This window comes from Hydractinia symbiolongicarpus, chromosome 8 (assembly GCF_029227915.1).
Source record: "Hydractinia symbiolongicarpus strain clone_291-10 chromosome 8, HSymV2.1, whole genome shotgun sequence".
Taxonomy (NCBI): Eukaryota; Metazoa; Cnidaria; class Hydrozoa; order Anthoathecata; family Hydractiniidae; genus Hydractinia; species Hydractinia symbiolongicarpus.
This window is the reverse complement of record NC_079882.1, coordinates 12,227,662-12,243,398: the sequence shown is the minus strand read 5'-3', so window position 1 is coordinate 12,243,398 and position 15,737 is coordinate 12,227,662. Positions and strand designations below refer to the sequence as shown.

Here is a 15,737-nt window from a genome sequence, read left to right as displayed (position 1 = left end):
TACCATTGCGTATGATACAACAACCATGTTTAATTTAAAACAAACTTTTCATGCTTGGCCAACCTCATCCCCAAGCCGTTTAACTCTAAAAAGCTCAACTAGTCCTGGGAACGAGGTTGATGTTTGGCTTGATATTTTCTTACTTAAGGGAGTATGCTGCCTGCCTACCTGCCCCTCCATCTATAGTCTCTCGGGCTGAACTCTTTACACGACGCTTGGAAATAAAGATAAAAAAAACAAGCTGCCTTTATTATGGCAAACATACAATTTTAAATCCTTCTTCTTAAAAAAAAGGAGAAACGTATGCAATGTATGCAATAATTATACAATAAATTATGCTTGAGGATGTCATCCGGGTATTTTTTCTTCTCCTCTGCCCAGACCACTTTCTTCGTATAGCACGCTTTTCATCTTCCCAAATCTGTCAGTGGAAACATATCTCAAAAAGATGGCGAGTTCTACGCCTCTCACATTAGATGGTATTTCTTCCTTAAAAGTTGTAACTTTACGTCAAGAACTGGATAAAAGAGGTCTTGAAAAGTCAGGATTAAAAGCTGACCTGGTAAAACGTCTCGAAAAGGTAAACGTGGTAACTAATCCAAGCCCCAAGCTCCAATTTCAAAATTTTCATGTTTGACTAGTTTGCACGTAGCTACAGTCTTCTCATCCCTTTTTTTATTTGTGCATAGTCACTCTTGGAAGAAAGTCTTGGTGAAAATGACATTGTCAATGGCAGCGCTTCAGAGGAAGAAGATGAGGATGCTCAAATAAATAAAGAGGAAGAAGAAATAGAAGAAAATGAAGGTGAGAAAAGCAGGCCTGTATATATCTAAAAGTTCGTTAATCGACTTCCACTATAGTGAAAATATTTAGCAAACTTTTTCTGCAATGGCTGCACTCCCATTTTTTTCAAGTTCAAAACATCAAATAAACTAGTGTATTTTGTCCTATTTCAATTTCGTTGACTTGGCCACAACCTAAGTAAACAGAATTGACACACTTCGTCTTCTTCTGGAAAAATTCAGTCATGATGCCTTTCGCACTGAACCACAATATACGAATTGGGATGCTATACTTCAACCAAGCACAGATGATCCCAATGTATTGTTTGAACAGTCTTTTAAATAAATACGCTCCATTAAAAACTACATGTAATAAAAAAAGTAGAAAAAAATCCAATCCTTGGATTACTTATGGTATCCTTACCCCTATTACTAAAAGAGACCTTCCTCATAAACGTTTTTTAAGAGAAAAAGATCCATTTTAAGTATTGTTAGAGAGTTTCAAAAAGTACCGCAATAAAATGGTAACTCTGTGTAGATTGAGCAAGAGTAATTGTTTCAATAAATATTTTAGTGATAACCCAAAAAATATTGGCAACATTTGGAAAGGTGTTAAAAATATAATTTCTGTTCGTTCTTCTGCTTCTGCTTCTCCAACCTGTATGAACATTGATAACTCACTTGACACTGATCCAGTGACAATTGCTAGCTCTTTTAGTAATTATTTTTCATCAATCGCTGACATTCCCATTCACATCAAAGCATTTCTCTTCCTTCTTAAAATATTCTGTTGCTAATTCAATGTTTCTTTCACCAACTGATGATATTGAAGTTCTCCATTGTATTTCTTCCTTGGACCTTGGTAAATCTTCTGGGCCATTTAGCATTCCTGCCTAAATTTTATCTACTGTTAAAACTGAATTATCTGTTCCACTCTCTAAACTTATAAACTTGTCTTTTACTTCAGGCATTTTTCCTTCTAATTTAAAAACTGCCGGGGTACCCCTATTCATAAACAAGGATCCAAATTGGAACTTACAAATTATCGACCCATATCCTTACTTTCAAACATTGATAAACTTGTATATAAACGGGTGTATGGGTTTCTTGAAGCTAACAATGTCCTGTATAAGCAACAATTTGGTTTCAGAAAAAATTACTCAACCTCTCAAACACTAATGAATATCTCTCAAAAAATTATGGATGCTCTTGATAAAGAAAATTATGCATGTGGAGTGTTTGTTGATCTCCAAAAGGCTTTTGATGCTGTTGATAATAAAATTCTGCTTACAAAGCTTTATTATGGAATTTGTGGTAATGCTCTCTCTTTATTTATGTCCTACTTAATAGGACGTCAACAATTTGTATCTTTAAATGGAGCTAGTTCAGCAAATAATCTTACCAGGCATGGTGTCCCTCAAGGCTCTGTTTTAGGACCACTTTTATTTTTAATTTATATAAACGACTTGAATTGTGCAATTAACTATTCTATGGTACACCACTTTGCTGATGATACAAACCTCCTGCATTTCAGGGACTCTCTGAAACAACTGGCCAAACAAATGAATTTAGACCTCAAGCTTCTCTGCCATTGGCTAAATGCTAATAAGATTTCTCTTATGCTAGCAAGACATTATATTTAAAGATGCACATAAACCTCTTAATTATGATTTTAGGCTTCTCATCAATGGTAAAAGGCTTATGCCTAGTGATTCTATTAAATATCTTGGTGTTCTATTAGATTCTGATTTAAGCTGGAAGACTACAATAATACTGTTGCCAAGCTCAAGAGGGCTAATGGAGCTTTAGCCAAACTTCGTCATTTTGTGCCTCAAAATGTCCTTATTCTTAGTCTACTATGCCATTTTTCATTCCCACCTGCAATATTGTAATCAAATTTGGGGTCAACCAAATAGTCTTGATATTAATCGTATTGCTGTTTTACAAAATTTTGCTATCAGACTAATGACTTTTGAATCTCGAAGAGCATCATCTAGTATCATCTATGGCAATCTGGACATCCTCAAATTCAATGATATTGTCCAGTGTCAGAACATTCTGTTTGGTAAAAATTCTATTAGATTTAACACCATTAAATCCTGGAATAAGATCCAGACATCAATGACTAAAAAACTTGTTTCCATAGATTACTTTGGTCTTAAAAGTGATCTAAAAAAGTATTTTATTGTAACAAATTTTCCCTTTGTTCTCATACGGTTCATTTAACTGTTGATTATATATGTTAATATATATGTGTGTCCTGTGCCGTCTATTGTACTCGTCCAAGGGTGGCCTTATCCTTGTCTTAGCTTCTGCTATTAGGTAAGGTCTCCCTTCAAAAATAGTTTTTGTTGTTTTTTTTTCTCTCTCTTCATATTATAAATTTATTTAATTATTTGAACAGAACAGCTATAGCTTTTTTAAACTATCCTGAAATCACCAAATCTATCTAATGCCTCTTTCACAAAAGATTTGTTTGCTTCCAGAAGTAGGTTTTTTTTTTCTTTAAAAAATATCTATGTACCTATGTCTTAAACAATTTCAGATTTGTTTGGAGCTATAAAATGACAATAAACAAATTTTCAAATAGCTTGATGGGTAATTTGAAAGACTGTAACTAGCACCAGCCATCTTATTTTAGAAGCAGAAGATAAAAACAATGACGAGGAGAAAGAAGAAGAAAAGAAAGAGGAGAATGAAAAGATGGTAATTTTCTAAAATAACTTATATAAGTTGCCTGTTTTTATTTTTATGTCACAATACATTTAACCCTTTCCCTACGGCAATTAAATCCATGTTATGACGAGGCCAAAAAATTGTTTTCTGACCTACTTTACTTAAACTGTAACAACAAATTTGTAGCAACAAATGACCCCTCTTTTTTTTCTTATATAATGTTTCAAAGAATTGAAAAATAAAATTAAAAATTTTTAAAGTCAAAATTTAAGTAATACAAACATTCTGTTTGTTTTTTTTATTTCGCCATTTCTATGCTAAAGTTGGCCGGCCACTTAAATTATTCCGTATTGTTTTTTATTTTTAAATGAAAACTACATCTATATTTACATAGCTCAATTAAAAAGTTAAGGCCTAACAAAATTAGAGGATAAATTTTACCATGAATTTAGATCAAATGTTTATTACGGGCATGTCCGCTTTTTACATTTTTTTGTGTGTGTGCTTAGCTAAAACCCTATATTGATCGTGTTTGTCTAATTTATTGCATACAGAGAATAAACAAATGTTTGTCAGATCCACCAATTTCATTCTATTGCATGAAGAAGTTGTGACTTTACTGTTGTGAATTTAGAACATGACAGCTTCTTGACAGCAAAAGCTGGATATCATCTTTAATTCAGATGGCTGAGCGGCTCTACTTCAGTTGAAAAACCTTGCATGCTGTAATTTTATAATGGTAATTTTATATATATTTTTATTAGGTTGTGGAGAAAGATGATATTGACAAGAGTGAAACTAATGTAAAAGGTATAGTTCAGTAAAAATAAAAATTAAATATGCCTGTGGATGATATTGCAGCAGTACACATAACATTCCTGTCATGAAGCCAATGCTTTTTAGTGTACACTGTCAACTAAATGTATGTTGAAATAATTTACTGTTGACTACTTGCATGTGTTCCAATTTTTTTTATCTTTTTATCTTTCTTCATTAACAATTAGTTTATGGTCAAAGAATAAATTTTGCTACACATCGTCCATTGTGTGTCGTTGACCATATAATTTATTAAGTAGTGATGTTAAACGAAGTGACCCATTCTTTGTTATCAAGATTTGTATGCTGTTTGTTTCCCAATTGCATTGATTTCAAGATTAATTGTGGCTTGATTAAATGATACATTTTCCAAAAAAAGATGCTTCAGAAAGAAACTATAGTTTTGGTATGGATGTTAAAGGCAATATTTACACTGCTTAAATATTCACAATGTTAAAAATGTAAATATTTATTGATGGTTGCTGCTTGTTTTACAGTCGCCTCGTTTTCAAAAGTGGTGACAGCTTTTTGGTGTGTATATACTTGCATTTACCGACAGGTGTAACAAGCAAACTTTATCCTTGATATTACTGCAGCTCAGATCTTTATCTTCTGCACTAAACTGTATTGACAGTTATTTTTGAAGTTTGATTGATTCCAAGATTGAAAGCACTTCTGATGTTAAAAAGATACACTCATCAAAAGAACACATCAAAGAAATTTGTGTTTGGTTTGGTTATAAAATTTAATCTCGCTATACTTTCAGTGAATGCATATTATTTACGTTGGGATTGGACAATATCATAAATTTAATTTCATTCCAACTGGTGTAATTAATCATTGGAAAAAAAGAAGAACTTTAACAAAATATAAGATTGCTTATTCGAATATATATTCATTGGTAAGATATACAGGTAACTCTGGTAACTCAAAGACTGGATAACTCGAACTTTAATAATGTTAAACTATTTCTTCCTTGAACTTCCCTTAATATCTTAAAAATCAGATTAACTCAGGCTTGTATGTCTGGATATCTTAAACTTTAAGGAAGCCCAAGGCTATTATCTTGATGTAATTAAATACAAATGTTGCCTGTCTAGACAAATTCAATTTTAAGAAGGCAGCATTGCAAAAATTGCACTTTTTCTTGGTAACTGTTGTCTCAACTCAAACAAATATTTGTTTTTTTTTACTAAATTCGAATTTAAGGGTCTTTGTTTAACTTGAACATTCGTTACATTGAACTATTTTCCTTAACCCCTTGCAGATCAGAGTTACCAGGAGTTAACTGTAGGTTGTTATTTTAAACAGCATTCTTCATGACAGGAGTAAGTTCTGTAAGGTTAAGTAAGTTGGCTATTTTCTACTTCGTATCTTTTTTGTCATTAAATTTTTATTGTGTATATTTTTCATAAGATGAAAGTCGGGCCATTGTAGGAGATTCAGAAAGTCAAGCACAAGAATGCAATGAAGAACAAAATGTTGCTGAAGAAGAACGTGGTGTTAAAGAAGAAGATTGTGTTGATGAAGAAATTGAGAGTGATTCAGATGGGCCTGAAGAAGAAGAAATGGAAGTGCAGGAAGAAGAAAATGAGACATTTGATCCACCAGAATCAGAACAACCAGAAGAGAATCAAGATGCAAATGATTTGCCAGAAGATGAGCGCGACAATGATATAAATGAAAATGAGGATGAAAATAGTGAGGAAAAAACTCAGTCAGATGATGATGAGCATGAAAATGAAGTGGTCACAAATGCCATTGATGTTCAAGGGGAAAGTAATGAAGTGGAGATGGTAGAGACAGATGGAAACGAAGAAGACAACAAACCGGAAGAAGGTTTTGAAAATGGATCTAAAGAAACGAGTGAGGAAGAAAATGATCATGAGGAAGATTCTAGTGAAGTGACAGAGGCACGTACTGAAGTTGACCAATGTATTATTGAACAAAATACATCTAAAGAAAATAATACAGCTGAATCAGAAGAAACAAATACAACATCTGATGAATTTAGAGAAGACAAAGTTAAATCGGTTGAAGAAGAATTTATCCCCATAAATAGTGACTCAGAAGAAGCAAAAGAGCTAGATGCTGATAAACAGGAAAATCCTGTAAATGTTAATGTAAATAAATTAGAACAGGATGTAGATACAAACAATGACTTATTAAAAACAAATGAATCTAGTAACTCAACTGAAAAAGATCATGTTCATGATAATCCTTCAAGTGGCAACAAGTCTAAAACAGGAACAACACCATTATTAGAAACTGTTTCCTCTTCCGAAGCCAAAGTTGATCTAAGCACGTCTGAAACAAGGTTTGTGTGCAAGTTTGAATTTCCTCAAAAAAATTTGAGTGATTACAATGGTTTGTACTTTTATTTTTGAAGTATTTTTTTTCCTTTGTAGTGAGAAAGCATAAAGTTATTAAAAAAAGAAGTTTAGGAAATTATAATCCTTGTAGTAGTTAGTATTTAGTAACATTTAATAGATTTTACAATAATATACCCTTTAAAGTAACTAAGAATAGATAAAAATTGTTATTTTTTTCATTATATACTTTCCCAATAGGAAAATATGTATAATATTTATGTGAGATTGTCAGTGACTGTTGATGTCATGTGATGTTCTCCACTGATTAATATTTGCCCCTTCCAAAAAAGTTAAATATATAAAAAAAATTATGTAAAAATGATTTAAATAAATATTACATCCTATTTAGTTTTTGAAGTATGGTTCTAATCAGTGTTATTTTTGTTGTTGTAGCAAAAAACAAGAAGAAAAGAAAGATGAGCCTGCAACGGACAAAGCTAAGACTGCTGAAGAAAAGAAAAAGGATTTAAGTCGATGTCTATGGATAAGTGGACTTTCCTCCATTTCCAAAGCTGTTGATTTAAAGAACACATTTTGTAAAGTTGGAAAGGTTAGTTTTATTAAATGAAGTCTAAGAAGCTATTTTATGATTTGTTTCTTATAGAAAATGTACTTGATCTTTAAATCCAGATAGTAAGATGTCTTAAATAGAAAAAATGAAGCTTATGAACTTAATTGTAGGTTATTGGAGCAAAAGTTGTAACAAGTGCAAAAACACCTGGCTCGCAATGTTTTGGTTTTGTGACCATGTCAACACCACAAGAAGCCTTAGCAGCTATAGAGAAATTGCACAAGTCTGTTTTACATGAAAAAACGATACAAGTTGAAAAGGTGACAAATTAACTATTCTTATAGTAGAATTTTAAAAAGATTTTTGTAAGAATGCGATTTGTATTTTATTGATATCACAGGTTTGTAAGGCTTATTTAAATGTTGACCTTTTCTATAGGCCAAAACGGATCCAACTCCAGCTAAGAAACCAAGTGACAAATCTAAAACCGGTTAGTATGGATTCTTGCTAATTTTGATATAAAAGAAATGCCTGTTATGAAATATAATTTTTCCAACAGTTTATAGACAATTATTGTGATAATTTAAAAAAAAATTTACTCACAAATAATTATATTTGCACATTGAACTACAACAATTTGTTACTAGGCAGATCAAAATTTGAAATTTCTGCAGCTGTTATTTTTATGAAAATGTTGGATTCAGTTGCTGACAACTAAAGTGTAGCTATGCTTATTACTAAATTTAGACATGTTTTTTTTATATAAAACTAAAGCATTAGAACAAACTCTTTGTTCATTTGTTACACCAGTTGCATGAAAAAAGATGAAGACATTCTGGACTGTCGTTTTAGGTGACAAGAAATCTGACGATAAATCAAAATCTCGTTCTACCACCAAAAGTCAACGAACATGTATGTTTTTTGTATATTACTATATCCATATTAAAAAAAAATTCAATGTATTTACTTGTGTGCTCTCTCTTAGTATAAAGGTGTAAAAAAAATTTATAAATTGGTTAATGTCTTCTGCAATAGCATCATCATCTAAATCACGTCGTGATGATTACAGTAGTCGCCATAACCGTGATGAATCAAAAAGATCAGGGGCCAGAAAAGACAGTGATAAGAGTCGAGAAGCCAAAAGAGATAGCAGAAAAGGAGCGTCGTCCCGAGGTAGTTCTCCGAAAACTTCAGAGAAAGGTAATTCTCCTAAGGATATATCAGATGTTCAAAAGAAGGAAAAGGTATCTAAGGAGAAGGACGAGGAGGCCGAAAGAAAGAAAGAGCAAAGACTTGAACAACTCCGAAAGGAACGTGCTGAGAAAATAGAGCGTGAACACCAACTTAGAGAAGAGCGTAAAAAAAAAGAACGCGAAAGAGAACGCCAATTACGAGAAGAACGTCGGCGCGAACAAGAGAAACGAGAAAAAGAAAGAAGAGAAAGAGCTCGAAAAGAAGCTGAACGAGTTCGTAAAGATCGTGAGAAACAACGCGAGTTAGAACGTCAAAGAGAACGCGAAAGAGAAAAGGAAAGGGAGCGTTTCATAAGAGAGCGAAAAGAGAGAGAAGAACGAGAACGGCGAGAAAGGGAAAAGGAACGGGAACAATTAGAACGCGAGAGACTCGAAAGAGAACGTCTTGAGCGTGAAAGACGTGAGCAAGAACGTTTGGAAAAGGAGCGTATAGAAAGAGAGCGTCAAGAAAGAGAACGTTTAGAAAAAGAAAGATTAGCTCGAGAAGAGCACGAGAGTCGTATTGAAAGAGAACGCCAGCGTTTGGAACAACAAAGATTGGAGCGAGAACGCGCTGAAAGAGAACGTGAAAGAGAAAGACGTGTAATTGATAGAGGTATTGACCGAGGCCTTGGAAGCAACACTTTAAAGAGAACAGCTCCATCAAACGACCGTGGTTACCACAACGAAGCAAAGAAAAACTTTAACGAGCAGTCTGCCTCTCGGAAAGGTTTCTTTTCTGCTGGCAATGATAATCGCGAAGGAAGAGTACCTTCGCACTATATTCAGGACGATGTATATGATGTAGCTTATCAGCGCCGAAACAATACTCCTAAATCAGACCAACGTGGTGCTAGAGATCTTCGTGACGATTCTCGACGTAATGTACGTTCTGGTGACGTTAGAAAAGATGAACGTGCAGGTTCTAGAGATATTCGTAGAAACTCAAGAGATGAGTATGATACGGTTGAAAAGACACGAGATGCTTACTCGAGTGATATTAGACGAGTGGTTCAGAGAAATGATGTTGACCGAGGTAGCTATTCAAGAGATCGTTCTCCGCACAGAGTATCCGAATCAAACCAAAGGTATCGTAGTGGTGCTGAAGAAAGAGTTTTTACAGCACGTGATTTTGACAGAAGAGGTGGTGATAGTAATTGGCTTTCAGCACCGAACTCTAATGCACCGAAAACGTTGTCAGATGTTTTAGGTAGAGCTGGCCTTACTGGGATCTTGGGCAACCAAGCTGAGTCATCGCAGCCCTATTCTCAACTTCGCGATTATTCACCAAAGGAATCTTCTGATCGATATTATTCTCCTGATATGCGCCGTCCCTTAGATAGGAATAATGAACGGGAAAGTAATGATCGTGGTGTGCGCTTAAGCGATCGTAATATTGGACCTGTTCGTAATATTGGTCCGGATCGTCGTTCTGGTGACCGGGATATGATAAGAGAAGACCGTCGGCCAGACGCCCGCGAATCTCGAGGTGATTTCCGAGTTACACGAGACTCCAGGGATTTACGAGAATCAAGGGATGTGCGAGGAGAACAAAGAGAAAGACGTGACGATCGTGTTATTAGGAATAGTAATCGAGACATTCAAGGCGGAGAAGCCCGAGATTTCCGAGGAGATATTTGTGATGTCCGTAGGGATGATAGAGTTGAAAGTTATCGAGACGAGGACAATTTTAGAAATGCACGTCGTGCTGGACACTTTAATGATGACCGTAAAGACATGAGAGACAGCGAGCGAAGAGAAGTACGCGAGAATACAAGACATAGTCGCGATTACCCAAGTAACCAATCAGCAGCCGTCGAAAGAGGTATAAAACCAACTATTCAATCTAACGAGCCTTTATCAATGACAGAGAGGAGGGGATTGCATCCTTTAGCTGCGGACATAACTTCGAGAGCTTTAACTACTGTCGTATCACAACCAAGAGTTGTACCCTTAACCGATTTGTTTGGACGACCGCTGCAACCTGTTGTTGCTAATCCTGCTGCACACGCATTGCAAGCTGGGTATGCTCAAGGATTAGCTTTACATCAAGTAGCACAAACTGGAATACAATTAGGTAGAGATGGACGTCTTGAGTATACACGAGTTGGACAACCTCAGACAGGTATACCACCAGTACAACGCAGATACTAAATGTTAGTATATCTATATAGTGTTGTTAGTGTTATTTTTTAACCCATTCTTGTTGACGACGTGCTCAGAAATTTTGGTCGTAGAAACTTTCGAAAATATCTTTTAGTCTAGTATCTGTGAAATGACTTTTTGTGTAAAGATTTAATTGTAAGCAAATTAATGCATCTGTTAATGTTTTTTCTTTTTTTCCCTTTTTGCTCACTGGCTACAATGGAATCTTCTAGTTAGGTCTTTGCAGACCTTTTCTTTTGGGAAGGATGTTTTTTAGTTCGTTAAACTTCGTCGAAAACTAATGCTTCACAAACTGATATCATTTTTTGTTACCTTTCTTCATATCTAACTATTTTTAATTATTTTGTTTCGTGTAAACTAATTTAATTACAGTCACGTTACAACAAAATTGATATGACAGAAAAATCTTATTTAATGAAATAAGTAACAAAGTTATTGCTTATAATTTTCTTTGATATAGCATCAATTTCCTACTTAAATTCCAACCTAAATTTCAAGTTCAGCTTGTTGGCGAAAATGAAAGCAGCGTAAATTAATCGGTAGTAAAGTTTCAAGAGAAAGTGCTTGCAGAACCGCGACTTTTCGTTATAGCGCTTTATTTTAACAACAATTGTCAACAAATATGTAACAGCATGATTTTCATCCATGCGAAATTGTGGGCCGATAGAGTTGTCGCATTCGCTGTAATTATTTGTTTTGATTGGATGAAAAGTAACTTTTTCTAAGCTAGGAATTTTTTAGAAAACAGTTTTTGAAACGCGCTGGAATTTTTTTTGGTTTTCCTTTTCAAAGAAACTTGCCAAATGAAGTTCTGAAAAGACAGAAATATGCCAGGATTTTTTTCAAGATATTCATGACGTTAGTTTTTTTGCGAACTTCCCTGCAATATTGACAGGCCTAAACTCAGCGTGTCTAGGAAAAAAATGCTAAACAGTCGGCAAATCATACCGCACGCTCCAAGGAGTCACTTCTACAATAGTCTTTGACCTCTCCTATGAAGAACACTTAAAACACGAAACAGACGAGAATATAAGTACTGCTGACCCCAGAAATGTAACGGAAAAAGTAAATCAAAAGATTGGTAGACCACTTACTGAACAGGAAAAACTCGAAAGTTAGACTGATCCTAAAAGCTACCTGTACGTGACCCGTTATTTCTTCAGTAATTCTTAGGCGGTAGAAAAAATCCGCGGGTTCGTGAGTAATTTCACTCGAGTAATTATATCTTTTCTTAGACACACGAATCCCAGGGGTTGTAGCAATGTAGTCAAACTTGTCTCTTTTTTTTTTACTGAACGGCGAGACAAAAAGATACTGGAATCGTAGGCCGAAAACGGCCAAATTATGCGATAATATAATGTATGCGTGACGTTCTACATCGTCATATTATAAAGATGGTGAATTCAAGCGGGCTTCTTGTGCTCAGTTGGATTCAAGTAAAGTTAAGCGAAAATGAGTAGTACACGCATTTTTGAAGTTTTAAATAGAATCCAGGCTGCACTTGGAGAGATAGAGAAATGTTCGTTCTGGTGCAGACGACGTCGACCAACACAAAATAATATGAAATGATATATAAATGCAAGTCACCAACACAAAATCATATGAAATCATATATACATTAAATACTAACACATAATCATATTATATATGACATCATGCGCATGCGCAATAACATATATGTGGAAGAAGGCTAGTTATATGTGGGAAATTGCTGTGTTGGCAGCACTATATGATGTATATAACGTACAACGGTGGGTGGTGTATTTGTAAAAATTCTTAGTTGGGCCCTGGTTATTATAATAAAGGATGTTCAAACTCTATAACGACTCCGTAGAGACAAGGGCTTTTTACAGCGAACCAAGAGTGCTTAATATTGACGAGGTTCAAATGGAGAACATTGTACTAAGCGATCCCATCCAAGCCAACAAAGGCAAGGATGAGCGCTTTGTCATTGGTTATAAACATGACAGCAAGATATCGTCACTATTGATCATAACGCCAAAGGGGGTGTATAGCAATGGTACATCCAGATATAACGATGGATCTTCGCTTACAATGTCATTTGACATACATCAACATCCTGAATGCCTGGAAAAACATAAGTGTATCTTGGCCAGGATAGAGAAATTATAAGGTAGTGAGTTCACGACCTCATCAGTGAAGAACGGTAGATACCTGAACACAAAAATAAAAGAATGGGAGGGTAAAATAAACACGTATTTCTACGATCTTCCATTACCTATAAGACAGAAATGTGAATGCGGGATCCAAGCATTTCATCCAGGTCCTTCTGGAGAAATGCAAGTATAGGCCAGTTGAACTTTCCAGGACCAGACACCTTATCGATTCATATGATGAAGAGGAATCGTTCACTGAGTGTAATAAGCTTGATAGATTTTGTATGCAGTTGCATTCAAAATAAACATGAACGATTTAAAAAAAGAAGCCAGAGAGCTTGGTATCAGTAGCTACTCTACTATGAAGAAGGCTGATCTTATCGCTGTGATTAATAAGGTTAAATTTATAGATATTGGAACGCAGACCGATGGTCCATACTGCAAGCCATGCTCAGATATTATAGCTATGAATATACTCGATGAGTACATCAGAGGCCTCGAGACAAAAAAGAAACAAACCATTTTATATGAAGGTGACCTAATGATTGATGCAATTACAGGTCAGGTTGTGGGTACCATCTAATGTAATTGACAATACATTAGATCATGTTACATATGCTGGAGGATCATCTAGGTATTTCTTACATCTTGAGCAGACTGTAAGTTTTTTTAACAGTTCTTCTCTGGCCTCATGTCTTCCCTTAGCGACTAATTGCTGCCTTTATGGTTCATTGATCGTTTCCACGATCTTTTTAGTACGCAGACGGATTTGCTCCTTGAGCATCACTCTTATCACTCCATTCTCAATCGCCTTGATATAAGGTCCACAATACTATTCAATTTCGTTTCCGCCAATAATCTTATACTATCATGCTTTTTGCGTTTATAATTCAGCTTCTTCCCACCTTGTTTTAAGGCAGTCTGTCCCAACCCTACGGCAATGGTGATCCCACTCATGGCCACGGCTAGGGGAACTCCGATTCCCGACAACATAGTCCCAATGCCAACACCGCTCGTGATCACGCTTACTGCGAGTAATCCATGATCCATATAATGGATCCAAGTCCCATGCATCCCAAATTTCTTACTGAGTTTTCCTCGCTGCTTTACTTCAGTTCGTAGAAAATGTTCGATCTCTTCTATCTTTTAAGCCTGTATACATGCCCCTCGTTATTCTCATGATCTGGAGCACTTGGTGGTATATGCATGGTTATACCCATGAAAGAAACGTTCTTATCGTGGTGATACTCGTCCGTCAACATAAACTCAAGGCGATCCGTTGAACCTTTCAAAAGAAGGTATATAGGAGTATCAAAAGTCCACGTCAAGATGTCTCCACATGCATTTTCTTTTGTTGGAAGTACGGCTAGAATTTTTGATTTTTTACCATCCAGCAAGCAATCATCCTCATCTAACTGAGGGCAAACAAGCCTAAGTAATAAAATAAATCGTAGTCACCCTTCATATAGTATTTCTTACTGAGATCATAGGGTAGACCCAAGACCTCTTACAGTTGTCGTTAAATCACCACCGTGTACCCGTCATTAACACGGAGCCTGCAGAGTTCATTTTTCAGAACAAACAGCTTAATCTTATCCCCTGCCTGACTGTTGACGATACTCGCTAAATCCTCGATACAACCCATTCATTATTTCCATTCGAGTAACCGTCTGATCAGGCCCTACCTTACGTATAGTAAAATCGTTGTTACTGTAGAGGTTCAACCATGTAGATCGAATACTTATGGATTTTAGAGCGATCCTCGTGTCCTCTCCTAGGTAGTCCTCAAATATCGTGGGGTTCGAAATGTCGGTTATATATAACTGTCGCATCTTTCTTTAAGAAACATGAAGCAACTATATTCGTACAACCTTGGAGGAAAGAATACGGAAGGAGAAACAACTTCATTTCTGTACGCTTTAAATGTATTGAATTTTCTATTGTTTTTAATTTCAAAAGAATCAGTGCGTGAGGTGCTCGACCGAGTCTTTTTCGCAAAAAATTGATCAAATTCCATATTCTCCTTTAATAGGGGCTAACTTTTTTCTATTGAAATCTGACTGTAACACGCCGCAGGCACGTGATATTTGTATGGAAAGTGTGCCTAATATAAGACGGTAAACATTGCTGTTAAAAACTTCAACAATACGTTTGAAAATAAGCGTTTAACCATGATATTAACCTATTTTTGTACCGTGGCTGATTACAACGTTTTGTTTTCATTTAAAATAGGCGCACTGTAAAAGACGCGGCCGCGTGAAATTATGTGCGGCCGCGTTTTAAAAAGCGCGGCCGCGTCTTTATAGCAGCGGCCGCGTGTTTCACCGCGAGTTTTACCGCCAGTTTTCAAATCTGGTCTGCAGAATGTGGCAGTTAAAACAGGTACTAAAATACGCGGCCGCGCTTTTGCCACTGATTCTGCCGTTAATTTTAAAGTAAAACAGGCGGTAAATGACGCGGCCGCGCTTTTCTTCTCGCAGAAGATTTTCGAAAAACAACGGCATGTGGCCAAGGGCGCAGTGTTCTGGTCTGCAAATTAGAGCCCTGGAACACTAGAACGGAATTCTTAGAAAGTTACTTCTCAGAACTCACAGAAAATGGCAGCTGCAGCCGGAAGCTTTGAAAAGGTAAACAAGCAATTAGCTAGCTTATTTCGCTTTATTTATTGCAAATCTACGAAGATAGTAGGCAAAGAAACACACTGACCTAAGGAAATCTTTCACATCACACAAGTCAGTTTTGATAATAGCTATATGTTTTGTTTAGGTGAAAACTTTCCTTGAGTCCAGAGGTAGGAAAGGAGTATTTGTTGAATTCGTTCATCCTGAACAAAATTGACGATAATGTGGCTCCTCAAGTTGAACAACAAAAGCTTGTGGAGCTAGGGTTGGCGTATGGAGATATATTATCATATCGGCTGATATTTGCACTCCCTGTGGTTGAAGAGAAGTCCTATCATGAAAAGGTAGATGAACTAAGAAAAATATTGAAAAGAGCCCACTCTGGGAAATATGATATTCATAACCATCCGATAACTGTAAGGGAAACCTACAAACTTAATGTTG

At 35.8% G+C, this 15,737-nt stretch overlaps 1 protein-coding gene across 2 annotated transcripts; it reads left to right on the top strand.

Annotated features, from left to right (window-relative positions):
* Nucleotides 1–396: 396 nt before the first annotated feature.
* On the top strand, nt 397–10,707 carry LOC130655403 (trichohyalin-like). 2 transcript variants are annotated; one of them, XM_057458155.1, is made up of 10 exons: nt 397–580; nt 690–804; nt 3,424–3,488; nt 4,223–4,268; nt 5,712–6,591; nt 7,040–7,196; nt 7,328–7,477; nt 7,596–7,647; nt 8,010–8,069; nt 8,193–10,707. In XM_057458155.1, exons 1-10 carry the CDS (start codon nt 449–451, stop codon nt 10,541–10,543), a joined length of 4,008 nt encoding a protein of 1,335 aa, XP_057314138.1. In that variant the 5' UTR covers nt 397–448; the 3' UTR covers nt 10,544–10,707. The 2 variants fall into 2 exon arrangements, with proteins under 2 accessions (XP_057314138.1, XP_057314137.1); XM_057458154.1 differs by having other exon boundaries at nt 398–580; nt 5,691–6,591.
* The last annotated feature ends 5,030 nt before the right edge of the window (nt 10,708–15,737 follow it).